Raw genomic sequence first — 13933 nt, 5'->3', positions numbered from 1 at the left:
ATGTTCAATATGATTAAAAGATATGGAAAGACCGCTTTAAACCAGAGGCACTGCATAGGTGCATGTACATAAGCTCTAGTCTCACCTGACAGTATGGAGGCCACAGCGGCGATAATGAAGGACACAATGACCCCAGGACCGGCCATCTCCTTGGCAACCAGCCCTGAGACCACATACATCCCCGTCCCGACGCAGCTGCCCACACCCAGTGACACAAGGTCCACTGTGGACAACACCCGGGCCAGTCTGGTCCCATGTGAGCTGGTGCCCGACATGGCCGTGTCCAGCATGGACTCCACAGGTTTGGTCCTCAGGACACGGGACGCAAACGTATTCCATTTCGAGCCCCACTGTATCCTGCGAGGGTCCAGCTTCCCTGCCAGACCGCTCATGCTGTGGGTGTGAGGTCAAAGTGGGGAAATTCACAAGAAAGTAAGTGCAAGTAAGGGGTTCTCTGGTGTTCTGTAGTTCTGTAACCGTTTTGTTTAGTGAACAATTGTCTTGAACACTGGATGCAGAGTCATTCCTTATCCATGTGATAGAAGTAGATCTGTTTTAGTCCCGTTGCCTTGGCCTCTGTTTCCAGTTTAGAGGAAAGCCATGTTAGTTTTTTGCCACATGGTGAAAGGGAAAGTTTTCTGAAAGAAAAAAGTGGGAAGATTTATTTTCACAGCATTTCTCGGCACATTATCACACATCTAACTCTGTGCTTGTTGTGGACATCACATAGCAATACAAAGAAACCAAAAGACCTGGACACAGGCCTTGTCCAGTTTGACTACAAATCATGAGTAGCTTAATGGGGGCTAATTAGCGGTCCTCTCCCTGTAGTCCTGTTGCCATAGTAGCCAAGTTAATTATCGACAGCAATGGATGTTTAATCATTGTCTTGTGCTGTTTTTTTTTTTTTTTTTGGGGGGGGGGCGACAATATGTACTGTACATGCTTATAAAGTCCCAATAAACCTCAACCAAACTGTTGATAAAATGTCTTTTGAGCAAATTAGGATCAGAAAATCCACATATTTCAAATTTCATGAGAGCAGGGGAAATTCCCTGAATCTGGTTCTGATAATGCAGAGAAACATCACATTATGACTCTATCCAACATGTAATATATACCGTATTAAAAGTCTAATAGTTTCATTTTAATCCTATTTGATGTAATCCCTTTATTTAGGTGGCTATTAAATAATAATTGCCCTGTAATTTCCAAGGTTATCCATCGAAGCATTTCATATTATACGCTGAATTGTACAAAATTAATGTAATATATCAAGCCATTAAAATAACAGCAGCAGGAAAGTCACTATCCATTAAAAACTAAATACGACGACGCATAAATGATTTACAATTCTCGCGGGGCCTTTCGAGCCTCACAAGTTATTTGCTGTTGAGGCTTTGACTGGTGACCTGTCTCACCATACTTTCTCTTTTGAAAAACTAAGTTGAAAGGACTGAATGATATTTAATAATAGTCATTTCTTCGCGGAATACTTATTTATTGTTCGTTACTTAACAAGACTAAAACATCCCCAGACGGCAGAGGCTCTTTGATTCTCGTCTACGTCGCCACATCATGACTATGATGACAGTGTATTGTAGAGGCTTAAAGCCATTATAGCCCTCAGCTGTAGGTTGGTCCGCCCCACTCTCCCATCCTCTCTTAACAGCACTGAATGAACACTCACCATTCATCTACTTTGAAAAAAATGCAAGTTACTGTACAAACACACACTCACCATCAGCACACCCACACTCCCTCTCAGCAATGATGGCTGCAATTATCCAGCTGTTTAACCAGACTAGGCCGGGGCTGCTATTGTAGTTCCACTTAAAGGCAGCGTGAGTGTGTGTAGTGGTATAAAAAGCTCAAAAGGTGGTTTATTTTGAGTGTTAAGGTGAGTCCTGAGTGGGTTGGGAGCTTTAAGTGCTTTATAGTCACAGGTATGAAAAAAAATGTACAATAATGTCATTGACTAATTGTAATAATGAAACATTTCTATTCATACATCAATGTACTCTATTCTTATCCATTAGGCAGAAGACCATGTTTGTGCTTTTTTTGGTTTGTACACCGTTTGGTTCCTATAGAAGTTTAATGGATTAAACCTTATTGGGACAGTCCAAAATATTATCAATATTACATACTTGATGACTAGATGTTCTCAGACATGTTCCCTTGTTAGTTTTATGCCATACTGTGTGTAAATCAACTGCTGACTACAAAAGGAGAAGATCAACACTGTCCCACATAAACAGCTCTAAAACTGACGGTGATATCAGCCTTTTAAACAGAAACGCAGTGTCTAGAAATACCTTTTTATTGTAAAAACGTCAAATAGATTTGCCATCCTCCACACAATCTGTCACCAATCAAGTACAACACAAGAAGAACTGACAGGTGTCGAGAATAAGATTGATCACCGTGTGTTATAATGCAGCTCGGCACAGCTGGGGAAACCTTTGACATGCACCTTCCACCTGTACAGTGTTACAAGCCCCAACATGATTAGGCATCCATCCACAGAGGCCCCAAATCACATATCAGAAACAATCGGCTGCCAATACTGAAGAGCCAGAAAACAAGACACCCGAGAAATCCTGTGTCCGTGACCTAATGAGCCAGAGCTAATTAAGCCTCGAGGCACAACTCGAGGCAGGTGGTTGAAATGTTGTGACTGATCTGTGTTCACCTCCACAAATAACCAACTGTACACACATGAAAGCACATCTTAAAATGCAAACATGGGCGTCAATTGGGTATGGCCAGAGTATATTATATAATTATAGTATATATGCTCGATAATTATAATGGTTTCATATATAATTGTTTATCAAATATATATTATTATAATTGTTTCATATATGTAGTTATAATCGTTTCCGTATGGCAAGGTATGGCAGCTGCCACACCTTGGCTCCAGGGGAAAATGTAAATGTTAGTTTTTCTTTTTTTCTTTTTTTTTTTAAAATGAATTTATGGAATTACTCTGTGTCAATTTGTATTGATTATTCTATTATTTAATACATATAAATTAACTACAAATGAAATTCTGAACAACACAATCAATTGATCTAAGTATCATCTTCCCTTTTGAAATGTGGTATCTCCCAGCACCCCCTCCCTCCCACGAGATGACGGAACCTGGAGGTCAAAGCTGACGTTATTAGCGGGATTTGTTGTTTGCTAATTAATGTAAAATATGAAAAGAAAGCAGAAAACTTTAGATTTATTAATCACCAAAAAAAGAGCAGGTGATGATGGGTCCAATGTTGCCCCAGCGGCGGAGAAAGGAGTACCAGGTAGTGAAGGCGGGATTCAGGCTGTTAACGAGGCTGTCCACTTCAGCACCTCCGCCGCTAATGCTAATGCTAATGCTAACAGGGAGACAGAGACGAGTCCATTGTTATGCTAGCGGCTATGTGAGTGAGACTGCATTTGCACACAGATAAGCTACAAAGCAGACTTTTGTGGTGATTATTGTATATTTATTGATTTGTTGATACTGTAGTCATGTGACTATAGTGACCTTGCCATACCTTAGCTTTGGCTGAAATGACGCCGCTGAATGCAAACACTCACACCACACTCGTGATGTGACAGTCATGCTTGCGCACGTGTAGGTGCATGGCTACGGTAACACGGACAAAACTTTAAAGCGGCAGTCGGCTTTTAGTCATATTAGCTTGAACTGTCATGGGATTCTGGAAGTAGAATATTAAATAGGCTGTTTAGGAAAAATAACGAAATCTGTAGCTCCCTCTGGAGCCTGTAATCATGCTTACAAAAACCGAGCGCTCCCGGCTGTTTTTAACCAATCAAGTTAGGGTGGAGGAATCCTACCTGTCAATCACAGCTTGAGCACACGCTGCTGAGCGTGAGTCTGCCCCAGCTTGTGTGCGCTCACACTGGTGTGAACTCACGTGCACAACCTCGTCCACAGAGGGGGAGGGGTTTGGGGGGCGATTCGGAGCTTGTTAGAGGTTGGGGGAGGGACCTGAAAGTTGTGTCAGTTCGAATTTTCCGACTTTAGACTCGTAATTTTGAAAACTTGCCGACTGCAGCTGTCTACTGAATGTCTAGAATGTCTACTGAACACGTGATCTATCGCCACTTCAGCCACTTTTTCAGATTTACTTGTATTACATCATTAAGTGAGCTCGGCTTTCAGTTTATTTCTGTGTTCTGAATGACAGACTGTTCCATTTGCATTTAGGGTGTAAAGAAAAGAACAGATTGGGACTCTAGAAGATTGTTCCCAGCCGCTGATCACAAAGGTTTTCATTTGCACAAAGGTGAAGGAAAGTAGATTTGTCCACGAACAAAACTGAAAGACATTTACAGACTTATGAAAAGTCTGAAGGTGAAATGCATCAAACTCTGCAGTTACACACAGATGTGTTGTGCATGTCATGGAAATTAAACAACTCATTAAATAAGTAACCTAACTGCACAAACAGGTGACTGATGCGTTTTAAAACAGCCCTGATAATTTTGCACACCCTATAAGATGGTTCATTAATGTCTCTTTAGCAAATACCTTGAGATTTTAAACTGAAAAAGCAAAACAAAAAGAAACAGATATTTGCTCCCACAAGAGGAAAAGCTCTTTGGATTCAGCTGAAATGAAAGAATCCTCAATATGTAGCTGCGTGACTCAAGGTTGAATTTGTGCGAAAAAATACGACCATAAAGTGAAAAGTTGAAAAGTGAAGGACTACAACCACTTCATGGGAGGAGTTGACCTGTCAGACCAGCTGATTGGCTTCTGTTCCTCCTGGAGAAAGAGCAGGAAGTGGTATGTGACAGTGCTGCCTCATTTGATTGACACTGCTGTAAGAAACAGCCATTTACTCCATCAGGAGCAGTGTAGCAGACTGGAGCAGCGGTCGACGACACACCAGGCCTTTCCAGTAGCAGTTGAGAGCTGAGCTCTGCGGGTTGCACTCACAACCAATCCCGGAGTGCTATTAGCACGTCACTGTTGCTATTGTTCAGGGGGCATCTAGCTAGAAAAGAGCCACACAGGGACAGAGGAAGTGCAGGCTGTGTGGGAAGTGCACTCCCTTCATGCGTGAGGTGTGTGGAGTGCCGCTGTGTGTTATTGTGGACAGGAACTGTCACAACTCCACTGGTGCCACTGAAAAGTAAAGTTCGACTTTGTGCCTTTCTGTATATAACTTCCTGGGACACAGTCTATTTTGATACATACATGTGGTTGTTTTGCAAATTGTGCACAGCGTGCATTTCATCTTAGTTTTTGTTACAGTTGATTGAAATGAGTGTGCCTCAAAAATGAAGTTATGAACGAAGTTAGAAAATAATTTCTCTGAGGTTTGGAAGGATTTCATTTGCTTATAGCATAGTTACCAAAGTCATTTTTTGGCCAAATTGTGATATCTGCCTAACTCTACTCTCCTCCCACTGCTGCATCACCCTGCCTTATTGCCTATGTCCTCAGCCAATCAGAACACTACTATCACTATCTGCCTTAGTCATCTCTTTGACTCGGGCATCTTTAACGCTTTTTTTTGGTAAGTAACCCCAAAAACATTCAAATATGACTTCGGCAATTTTGCTATTAGGCTAAAGATTTCCAATTCTGAGGCCTGGATCTATGACATCTCTGTATTCAGAGATATATGAGATGTAACTATTTCAATTGTTTTGTGGTTTATTGGACTTTTTTGAAATGTATTGAGTTAGTATGGAATTATTGCATACATATTATTAAAATATGGGACATGAGGTTGTATTGATGTGTCGCAAATTAAAATGCCCACAAAAAAAGCATGTAAATATGTGCTCTGGTGGATTAGTTCTATGGTAGGTTATAAAGGGTTAAAAAGTGACAAAAGTTCTAAGTTACTTGAATGAACCTAGATTAATGTATTTATTGGAGTTTATCAAGTAAAAATAATGAAACTGGTTGTATTTATGCATAAAATCACTAATAGTAGAGGAAAGTATGGTGAACAGACAAAATAGTAAATGTTTTTGTACACGTTCCACTGTGCAAGTGTACAGGTCTGCTGCACGACTTAACTGAATTAATTACAAACCCCAACCCAACATTTTAATCATTTATCTTCCTACATCCAAGTGTAGAACAAAATAAGGTTTGATCTGTGAAAACCTGATGTAATGATGAGTTTTTTCATGTGGTCACAGTGCAACTGTTGTACATTTTGCTTTGTAAGAATGTAAAAGTATGTTGTTAAGTGGGTTCCTTAAGTCTGAATCTCTCTTCTGTGTTATTGACCTTATCCAGGTGGCTAAAGTATTCAAAAACGCAAGCGCTCCACAAGTGCAAACCTCTCACGGAAGAGGAAGCGCAGCGCGGTGGCCGGCCCTTCTGAACCTCCTTTAGAGGTTCCGCGTTTGGTGCCAAAGCCAAGAGACCCCATCCCACCTGAAGACCTCCCAGCAGTGTCTCCTGTGGCCCTCAGCCTCCAGCCCTCCAGAGCTCCCATACAGGACGACGTCCCGCTCATTATTCACAATCACACGGTGGAGGAGTACCAACGAATCTACCACGGGGTGGTTGATGTCATGCTGAGGTGTGTTTCTATTAAATAATGTGACGTTTTCAGATGAATCATCATCACATTTAAAGCGTTTAAATATTTCAATCAGGTATTTTTGTGATGTCATCTCTTTTTCTTCTGCTTCTTGTAGGTACAGAAATGGTCGTGAGCCTGAGCCTGGGACGTTAAATAAAGCAGAAACCTCTGGGAGAAACTGAATCGGCCATCAGTGACGACGTCAGTCACAGAAGACGGGCTTCTGACTGTGCATGTCTCCTACGGGACTGGAGAAGATCCTCCCCTTCACAAAGTGGATATTTCTCATGAGCCTAAGCCGAGAAATCCACCCACAAAATCGTTTACTAAATCTAAATAATATATCTAAGATTTTAAATATGAGTTTGATGGTTAAATGTGATGCGATCTGTACATAGTTATATGGCTTTAAGTTTTGATGAACAAAAAAGAATATCTGAAGAAGTAAATACAGTTTCCTTCATCACAGAAGACGGGCTTCAGACTGTGGATGTGTTCAGGGACTGAAGAACGTCCTCCCCTTTACAAGTTGGACACATCACATGAACTAAAGTCGAGGAATCCACAGAGAAAAATGGCTGAACTATAAATATTATTATGATCTGTACATAGTTATATCACTTTTACGATTTAATAAATAAAACTAATCTAATTGAAGTCATTGTACCTTTGTACCTCGAGCTTCCAGTGTCTTACAACATCAATTTACTACAATTTCCTGCAAGTAGTTTTAATAATCTTCAGCTTTTGACAGCCACTTTTTTCATCCTCTTACAGTCTACAAACAGATGAAGTTCCATCTACAGTCTCTACAATCAACCATCAGAAGAAAATCCACTTTCAATCTCCATCTTTAACCTTCACCATGTACCACCTTCCCCGTTCACCTGCAGAGCAAAAACTTTACCCTCCATCTTGATTTATGCCTCTATGTCCTCTGGCAGAAAAGACTCAACCCTCCAACTTCACTTGCAGAAAGAAATGAGCCTTTAACCTTTTGTAGAAAGCCTTGTACAAACTGCTTCCCAGGTTCCTCAGTATGTTTATTCATGATTATGTGGAACATTCTTTGCTAAAACGTTCTCAACTGTGTATGATAAAAATCACTGACATGTCTTTTATAACAACAACAATCAACATAACACGAGGCACTGTTATCAAACATGCATAATGTGATTTTGGGTTAAAAAGACACTATAGTTCTATAATAACAATCTCAAAACTGCTTTTTTGAATGAAAAATTTTAAGAATTTCAATAGTAAGCGGTCTGAAAAAATGGCTTCAAGAGAATCAACAATACTACATGGAATTATCTTTTTATGCACAAATAAGTCGAATTGGAACTACATTGACTTTAACTATACTTATTACTCACAAAGAACTAGATGGCACGCTTACTGGGTATTTCTAAAACATTAAAAGTAAAGTCATCATAAAAATGAACCTGCTTGAATTAGAGCTATACCAAATGTGTGATTAGATCAAAAGGCTTCTGTCAAATTTATTCAAATTCTGAAATATGCTTAAAAACTCACACTTTGAAACTTTAAAAAACCTTGATAAAGCACATGTTCATCATATAATCATCTAAAACACTTTCAAATATACTTTGTTATATAATTACAGGAGGTACGACTAAATAGAATTTAAAGTAAAAGCGAGTTAGTATGTTGTAAAGTGAATAAATTAAAAGAAGCAAATATAGGCTTACATTTTAGGATATTTCTCAGAAGCATAATTAAGCATATATTTACATTCGAAATATTCAGAGTATTCTTTTCAGAAATTGGTAGAATGCTAGACATCCATGATAAAGAGATTTAATATAGTTTTAATGTTACAAATGAAAGCATAGTTTTTAACCTTTGTGAGGCATACTTTTTACCATTAAAAGTGAAAAATAACATGTCATATACTCGTGTAAGTATTATAAGTTGTATTCAAGTTTGAGTGCATTGAATATACTATAATAACGTATGCTTACATGGCGTGGAAAACATGTTTCTAAAACCATATTTCTGAAAAACACAATCAGAAACTTGTTGATAAGATAAGATATACTTTATTTATCTCAGGCTGGGAAATTTCCGTTACAGCAGCGAGTATAGAGCACAGTGAAGTAGAAAATACGAGATGGATAAAAAAAAAGTGGCAATTTAAAAAAATATATATATACAATAATGTATAGAAAAACAAGTATTTACAAAAGAATAATGAACAAATGTATATCAGTAATGTGCAGATGGATAGTGCATGTATAAATATTAAATAAGTAAGTTGAACATGAGTGCAGTGCAGGTATTTATAAACACAGATGAATACTTATTCACTCATTAAGTCTGGTGTGAACTGCTGGACAGTCTGACGGCCTTTGGCTGGAAGGATTTCCTGTAGCGATCCTTGTGACAGCAGAGCTGAATGAGCCTCCTGGAGAAGGAACTCCGTTGTCTGTCCGGTACGTGATGGGAGAGGATGTTCAGGATTACCCACGATGGATAACAGTTTGTACAGAGTCCTCCTCTCCATCACGGCCTCAGATGTCTCCAGATTGTATCCAGTGATGAAGCCAGCCTTCCTGGTCAGTTTATCCGGTCTGTTTGCATCGCTGGCTCCGATGCTGCTCCCCCCAGCAGACAACAGGTAAGAAAAATACACTGCCCACCATGGACTGATAGAAAATCTCCAGCATCTTGCTGCACACATTACAGGATTTGAGCCTTCTTTAGAAAGTAGAGTCTGCTCATCCCATACCGGTACACAGCCTTTCCTGTTGGTCACACAAACTGTGTCCTGTCTGTCAGGAATCTAAGATGGGTTGGGCAGGCTGGGACCTGCCGCTGGGTGGAGTCCTGGGTTCCCTCTCCTCGGTCAGTACACCTGTTGTTTATCAATCTCATCGCCGGCCTGCACCCAATCTCCACCAGATTATCTGCCATAGTAGAGCGGCTCTTTCATGGCTCTCGTGCGTTTCTTGAAGCTCACACTTCTAACATCTCTGTCCCTATGCTTCTCGGTGTCCTCCATCTGGCCGAAGAGCAGCCTACTTGCCCAGATCACTTACCCGCTTCCCTCAAGATGCTCCGCTCCTGTGGAAAACCTCCCATTGGAACTCAAACCAGTACCCCCCTTCCAAGTTTCCTCTTCCCAGTTCCTAAGTAAGCAAATTCTTCTGTAAAATTTAACACCCTGTGCATCTCTCTCTGGAAACTCTGTTTCAATCCATACCTGGACTAACTTCCCTCTCCTCTCTCCCAGAGCAATCTCCCCTTATGACGGGGCCTTTTGCCCTGAGATTCAAGGACGGGGCACATTGCTTCATACATAGATATATAAATGTGTTTTCAGATAGACTTGATATAACATCCCATCACAGAGGTGATATGTGAAAAACATCACGTGGCATCATTATGTCCACATCCGTGAAAACAACCAATGCACAAACTTGGATGTCCAGCATTCCATGGTTGCTATGGTTCCTCCTCAGGTGCATCTTTTAGGTCGTATCATCATTTAAACACAAACACAATTCTATCATTCAAGGACAGTGTTTTCTCAGACATCCCTCATCGATTGCTGTTGATTTCAATCACTTTGACTGACAATTTGCTGCATCTTCTAAAGAGCCAAAGACTCCCAGAAACTTCCTGTGACTCAAAGAAACTTCCAACATGGAAAATGTAAGAAATTGGATTTTTAGAAATTTGATAGTCTGTAGGCTAATATTTCTCTTTGCTTTGCAAAACAAATGGTGAAGAAATAATCCAAATTTTAGTTAAATTGGGGGATTTATACTATTTCTATACTATTTCAGTCATTTTTACCGTCATGATATTGACTGTTAGACCTCAACTGTACCAGAACTTTTAACACCTGTTTATGAAACTGAGCATTGGTTTATAGTTATCCTAAGTTGATTTTTTTTCCTTTTGAAACACTTCCTTTAAGTACTTCAAATCATCTGTCCTCGTAACTACTTTCATAAAATTTTCAAAAGGTCAGGGATTACAGAAATAACATATAAAACACCCATTAACCAGGTCACATTGTACAGAACATAAAGTGAAGTCAAAGTTAGGATAGAATAGAATAGAAAAATACTTTATTCATCCCCCAATGGGGGACATTCAGTAGAGAGTGCATATTTATGTGATTTTAAAGAACAAAAATGGGTTAAAGTTTAAGGGAACGTCATTTTGACTGAAATGATGTCGACTGTCAGACCTGAACTTGCTTTTGAACTTGTTTTAATTCTAAACGAATTAAACAAGTTTTGTTTGAGTAGCTCACATTGTCTGTCCTTATAATTACTTTTATAAAACCCAACAAAGGTCAGACTTTATACTTTTATTATTTGAAATGCAAATTGCAGGTTAACAACTTAAACCTTACATATATAAGTATATATATATATATATATATATACTTGTGTGTGTATATATTTATTTATATATTTTTACTATAACTTTTGGAGACATTTTAGTATCAGAGTTTTGCACATTTTTGAAAAAATACAGCTCAGCAGCAACAACGATGAATGTTGTTGTTTTTCGACTTGTTCTGGAACTCTCTTCAGCTGTGTCACTGCTGAGCTGTCGTTTCTTTTTAAAAGTACTATACTTTCATATCAAAACCTGTCTGAATGTTACTATAAAGTATATATATATAAATATATATACACATTTTTTTTTCTAAAAACTAGCTCACACCTGTTTTTCTAGAACTTAAATCACTGAGGTTGTTAACTTGTACGTTGCACTTAAAAAGCACGTGAGGCAGCTGTAGGTCACCTGGGCGAAGCACTGCCCTCTCTAATCCGCCTGTGGTTGGCTGATAATGTTCATCAGTCATCATCAATAAGTGAAAACGTTCTGTTTAGCTGTGTATACTCTGCTCAGTGGCACTGGTGAGCTTATGAATGTGACATATATGTGACCATCAGTCCAATGAAATGAAATGAAAAACTACCAAATTCAAAGGGAAACAACTCAGAAAAACTCAAACCTGACCTGAACGAGAAGTTTTCCTACATATTTATAGTATGAAAAGAATATTTTTAAGAGAGTTTAGAGGATTTTATTTTTGTATATTGTATCATTTTATTGAGATTTATTGGTTTGATGTCTATTGTGTTGAATTAATCAAAATGAATGTATTTATTATTGGAGTTTATGGAGAAAATAGTGAAACAGGTACTATTTTGAGCAAGGAAGCACTGATAGTTGAGATCGATGAGGTCCAGGAACTGTTCTTTACCAAACTATTCAGGGACAAAGCAACTCCGTGGGTTGATAGGACTTCTTAAAAACATCACAGATTTTCTTTAGGAAATTATAAAGATTTGTAGGACTGTGCGAAATTCTCATTTCTTACATTTACAATCTATTTAAACCCATTCTCTGACATGCTGTTTCAGTGTGATGTACCAGCCGACCACCAGGACATCCGCAGATCCAGGAGGATCGCAACCACGGCCCACAGGCAGTGTCCGTGCTGCAGGGACGATCAGGTAAGACATCTGATTCTCACATACAGATAAAAAATTTGATGTTACATTGTGTCCGACAAGTGTACAGGTCTGCTTAACTGAATTAATTCCAAATCCCAACCCAACATTTTTAATCACTTATCTTCCTACATCCAAGTGTAGAATAAAATAAGGTTTGATCTGTAAAAACCTGATGTAATGATGAATTGCATTCTTACAAAGCAAAATGTGCAAAAGGTTAAGTGGGTTCCTCCAGTCTGAACTCTTCTGTGTTGTTGACCTTCTGCAGGTGGCTAAAGCACCCCAAAAACGCAAGCGCTCCACAAGTGCAAACCCCTCACGGAAGAGGAAGCGCAGCGCGGTGGCCGGCCCTTCTGAACCTCCTTTAGAGGTTCTGAGTTTGGTGCCAAAGCCAAGAGACCCCATCCCACCTGAAGACCTCCCAGCAGTGTCTCCTGTGGCCCTCAGCCTCCAGCCCTCCAGAGCTCCCATACAGGACGACGGCCCGCTAATGATTCACAACCACACGGTGGAGGAGTACCAAAAAATCTACCACGAGGTGGTTGATGACATGCTGAGGTGTGTTTCTATCAAATGATGTGACTTTTTCAGATGAATCATCATCACATTTAAAGCGTACTAAAAGATTTAAATTCATTATTTTTACGATGTCATTTCTGTTTCTTGTAGGTTCAAAACTGGCCGTGTCCGTCCCTACAGCCTGAACCTGGGACTTCAGATTAAGCAGAAGCTCTGGGAGAGGCTGAATCGTCCATCACTGACGACCACAATCTCTGAAGACGGGCTTCAGACTGTGCACGTCTCCGATGGGGCTGGAGAGTATCCTCCGCTTCACAACGTGGATGTTTCTCATGAGCCTAGGCCGAGAAATCCACCCACAAACAATTGATATTCACTAAATCTAAATAATATTTAATAATCTATTTAAGATTTTAAATATGAGTTAGATGGTTAAATGTTTTGATATCTGTACATAGTTATATAGCTTTAAGTTTTTTTTCATATTTGAATCAGTAAATACAGTTTTTGTCTCCATCAACAGCCATCTACCTGCAGGACAAACCTCCACATTCCACATCCATCTGCAGCTTCTACCATCCGTCTGCAAAAAACTCCACCTTCCAGCTCCAAATGCAGAGTCTACCATCCATCTGCAAAAAAATCTACCTGATATATCCACCAGCAGTCAACCATCCACCTGCCGAAAAACCTCCACCTTCAACCTCATGCAGTCAACCATCTGTCTGCCAAAAAACACCACCTTCCTTCTCCACATGCAGTCTACCATCCACCTGCTAAAAACTCCACCTTCCAGCTCATGCAGAGTCAACCATCCGCCTGCAAAAACCTCCACCTTCCATCTCCAAATGCAGAGTCAACCATCCACCTGCCGAAAGACCTCCACCTTCCAGCTCCACACGCAGTCTACCACCCGTTTGCAAAAAACTCCACCTTCCAGCTCATGCAGTCTACCATCCACCTGCTAAAAACTCCACCTTCAAGTTCATGCAGAGTCAACCATCTGCCTGCCAAAAAACTTCACCTTCCATCTCCACCTGCAGAGTCTACCATCCACCTGCAAAGAAAACTCCACCTTCCATCTCCACCTGCAGTCTACCATCCACCTGCAAAAAAAACACCACCTTCCAGCTCTCCCTGAAACTACTATTTGCCTTAAAAAAAATGAAAACCTCAACAGTACTCTCCATTATAGAAGACAATATTCTCCAGCACTAACCTCCACCTGAAACGTAGGTAGGACCTCCACCCATCATATTTCCTCTTTATCTCTGGCTTCTAACATCCTCCATCCTTCTCCCTTACTGTCCCTTCACTATTGTGAAATTCCAACTCTACTTG

At 39.9% G+C, this 13933-nt stretch overlaps 1 protein-coding gene across 1 annotated transcript in view; it reads right to left on the bottom strand.

Annotated features, from left to right (window-relative positions):
- Positions 1 to 13933, bottom strand: part of slc7a14a (solute carrier family 7 member 14a) — a 51224-nt gene that overhangs the window by 22303 nt on the left and 14988 nt on the right. The window contains exon 2 of the mRNA XM_075447569.1: positions 86 to 638. Within this exon, the coding sequence (XP_075303684.1) occupies positions 86 to 392 (307 nt within the window). The 5' untranslated portion in view covers positions 393 to 638. The remainder of the gene's footprint in view (positions 1 to 85; positions 639 to 13933) is intronic.

The sequence above is a fragment of the Odontesthes bonariensis genome, chromosome 17, assembly GCF_027942865.1.
Source record: "Odontesthes bonariensis isolate fOdoBon6 chromosome 17, fOdoBon6.hap1, whole genome shotgun sequence".
NCBI lineage: Eukaryota > Metazoa > Chordata > Actinopteri > Atheriniformes > Atherinopsidae > Odontesthes > Odontesthes bonariensis.
Note: the sequence above shows the minus strand (reverse complement) of the source record. Positions and strands in the feature narration are given on the sequence as shown.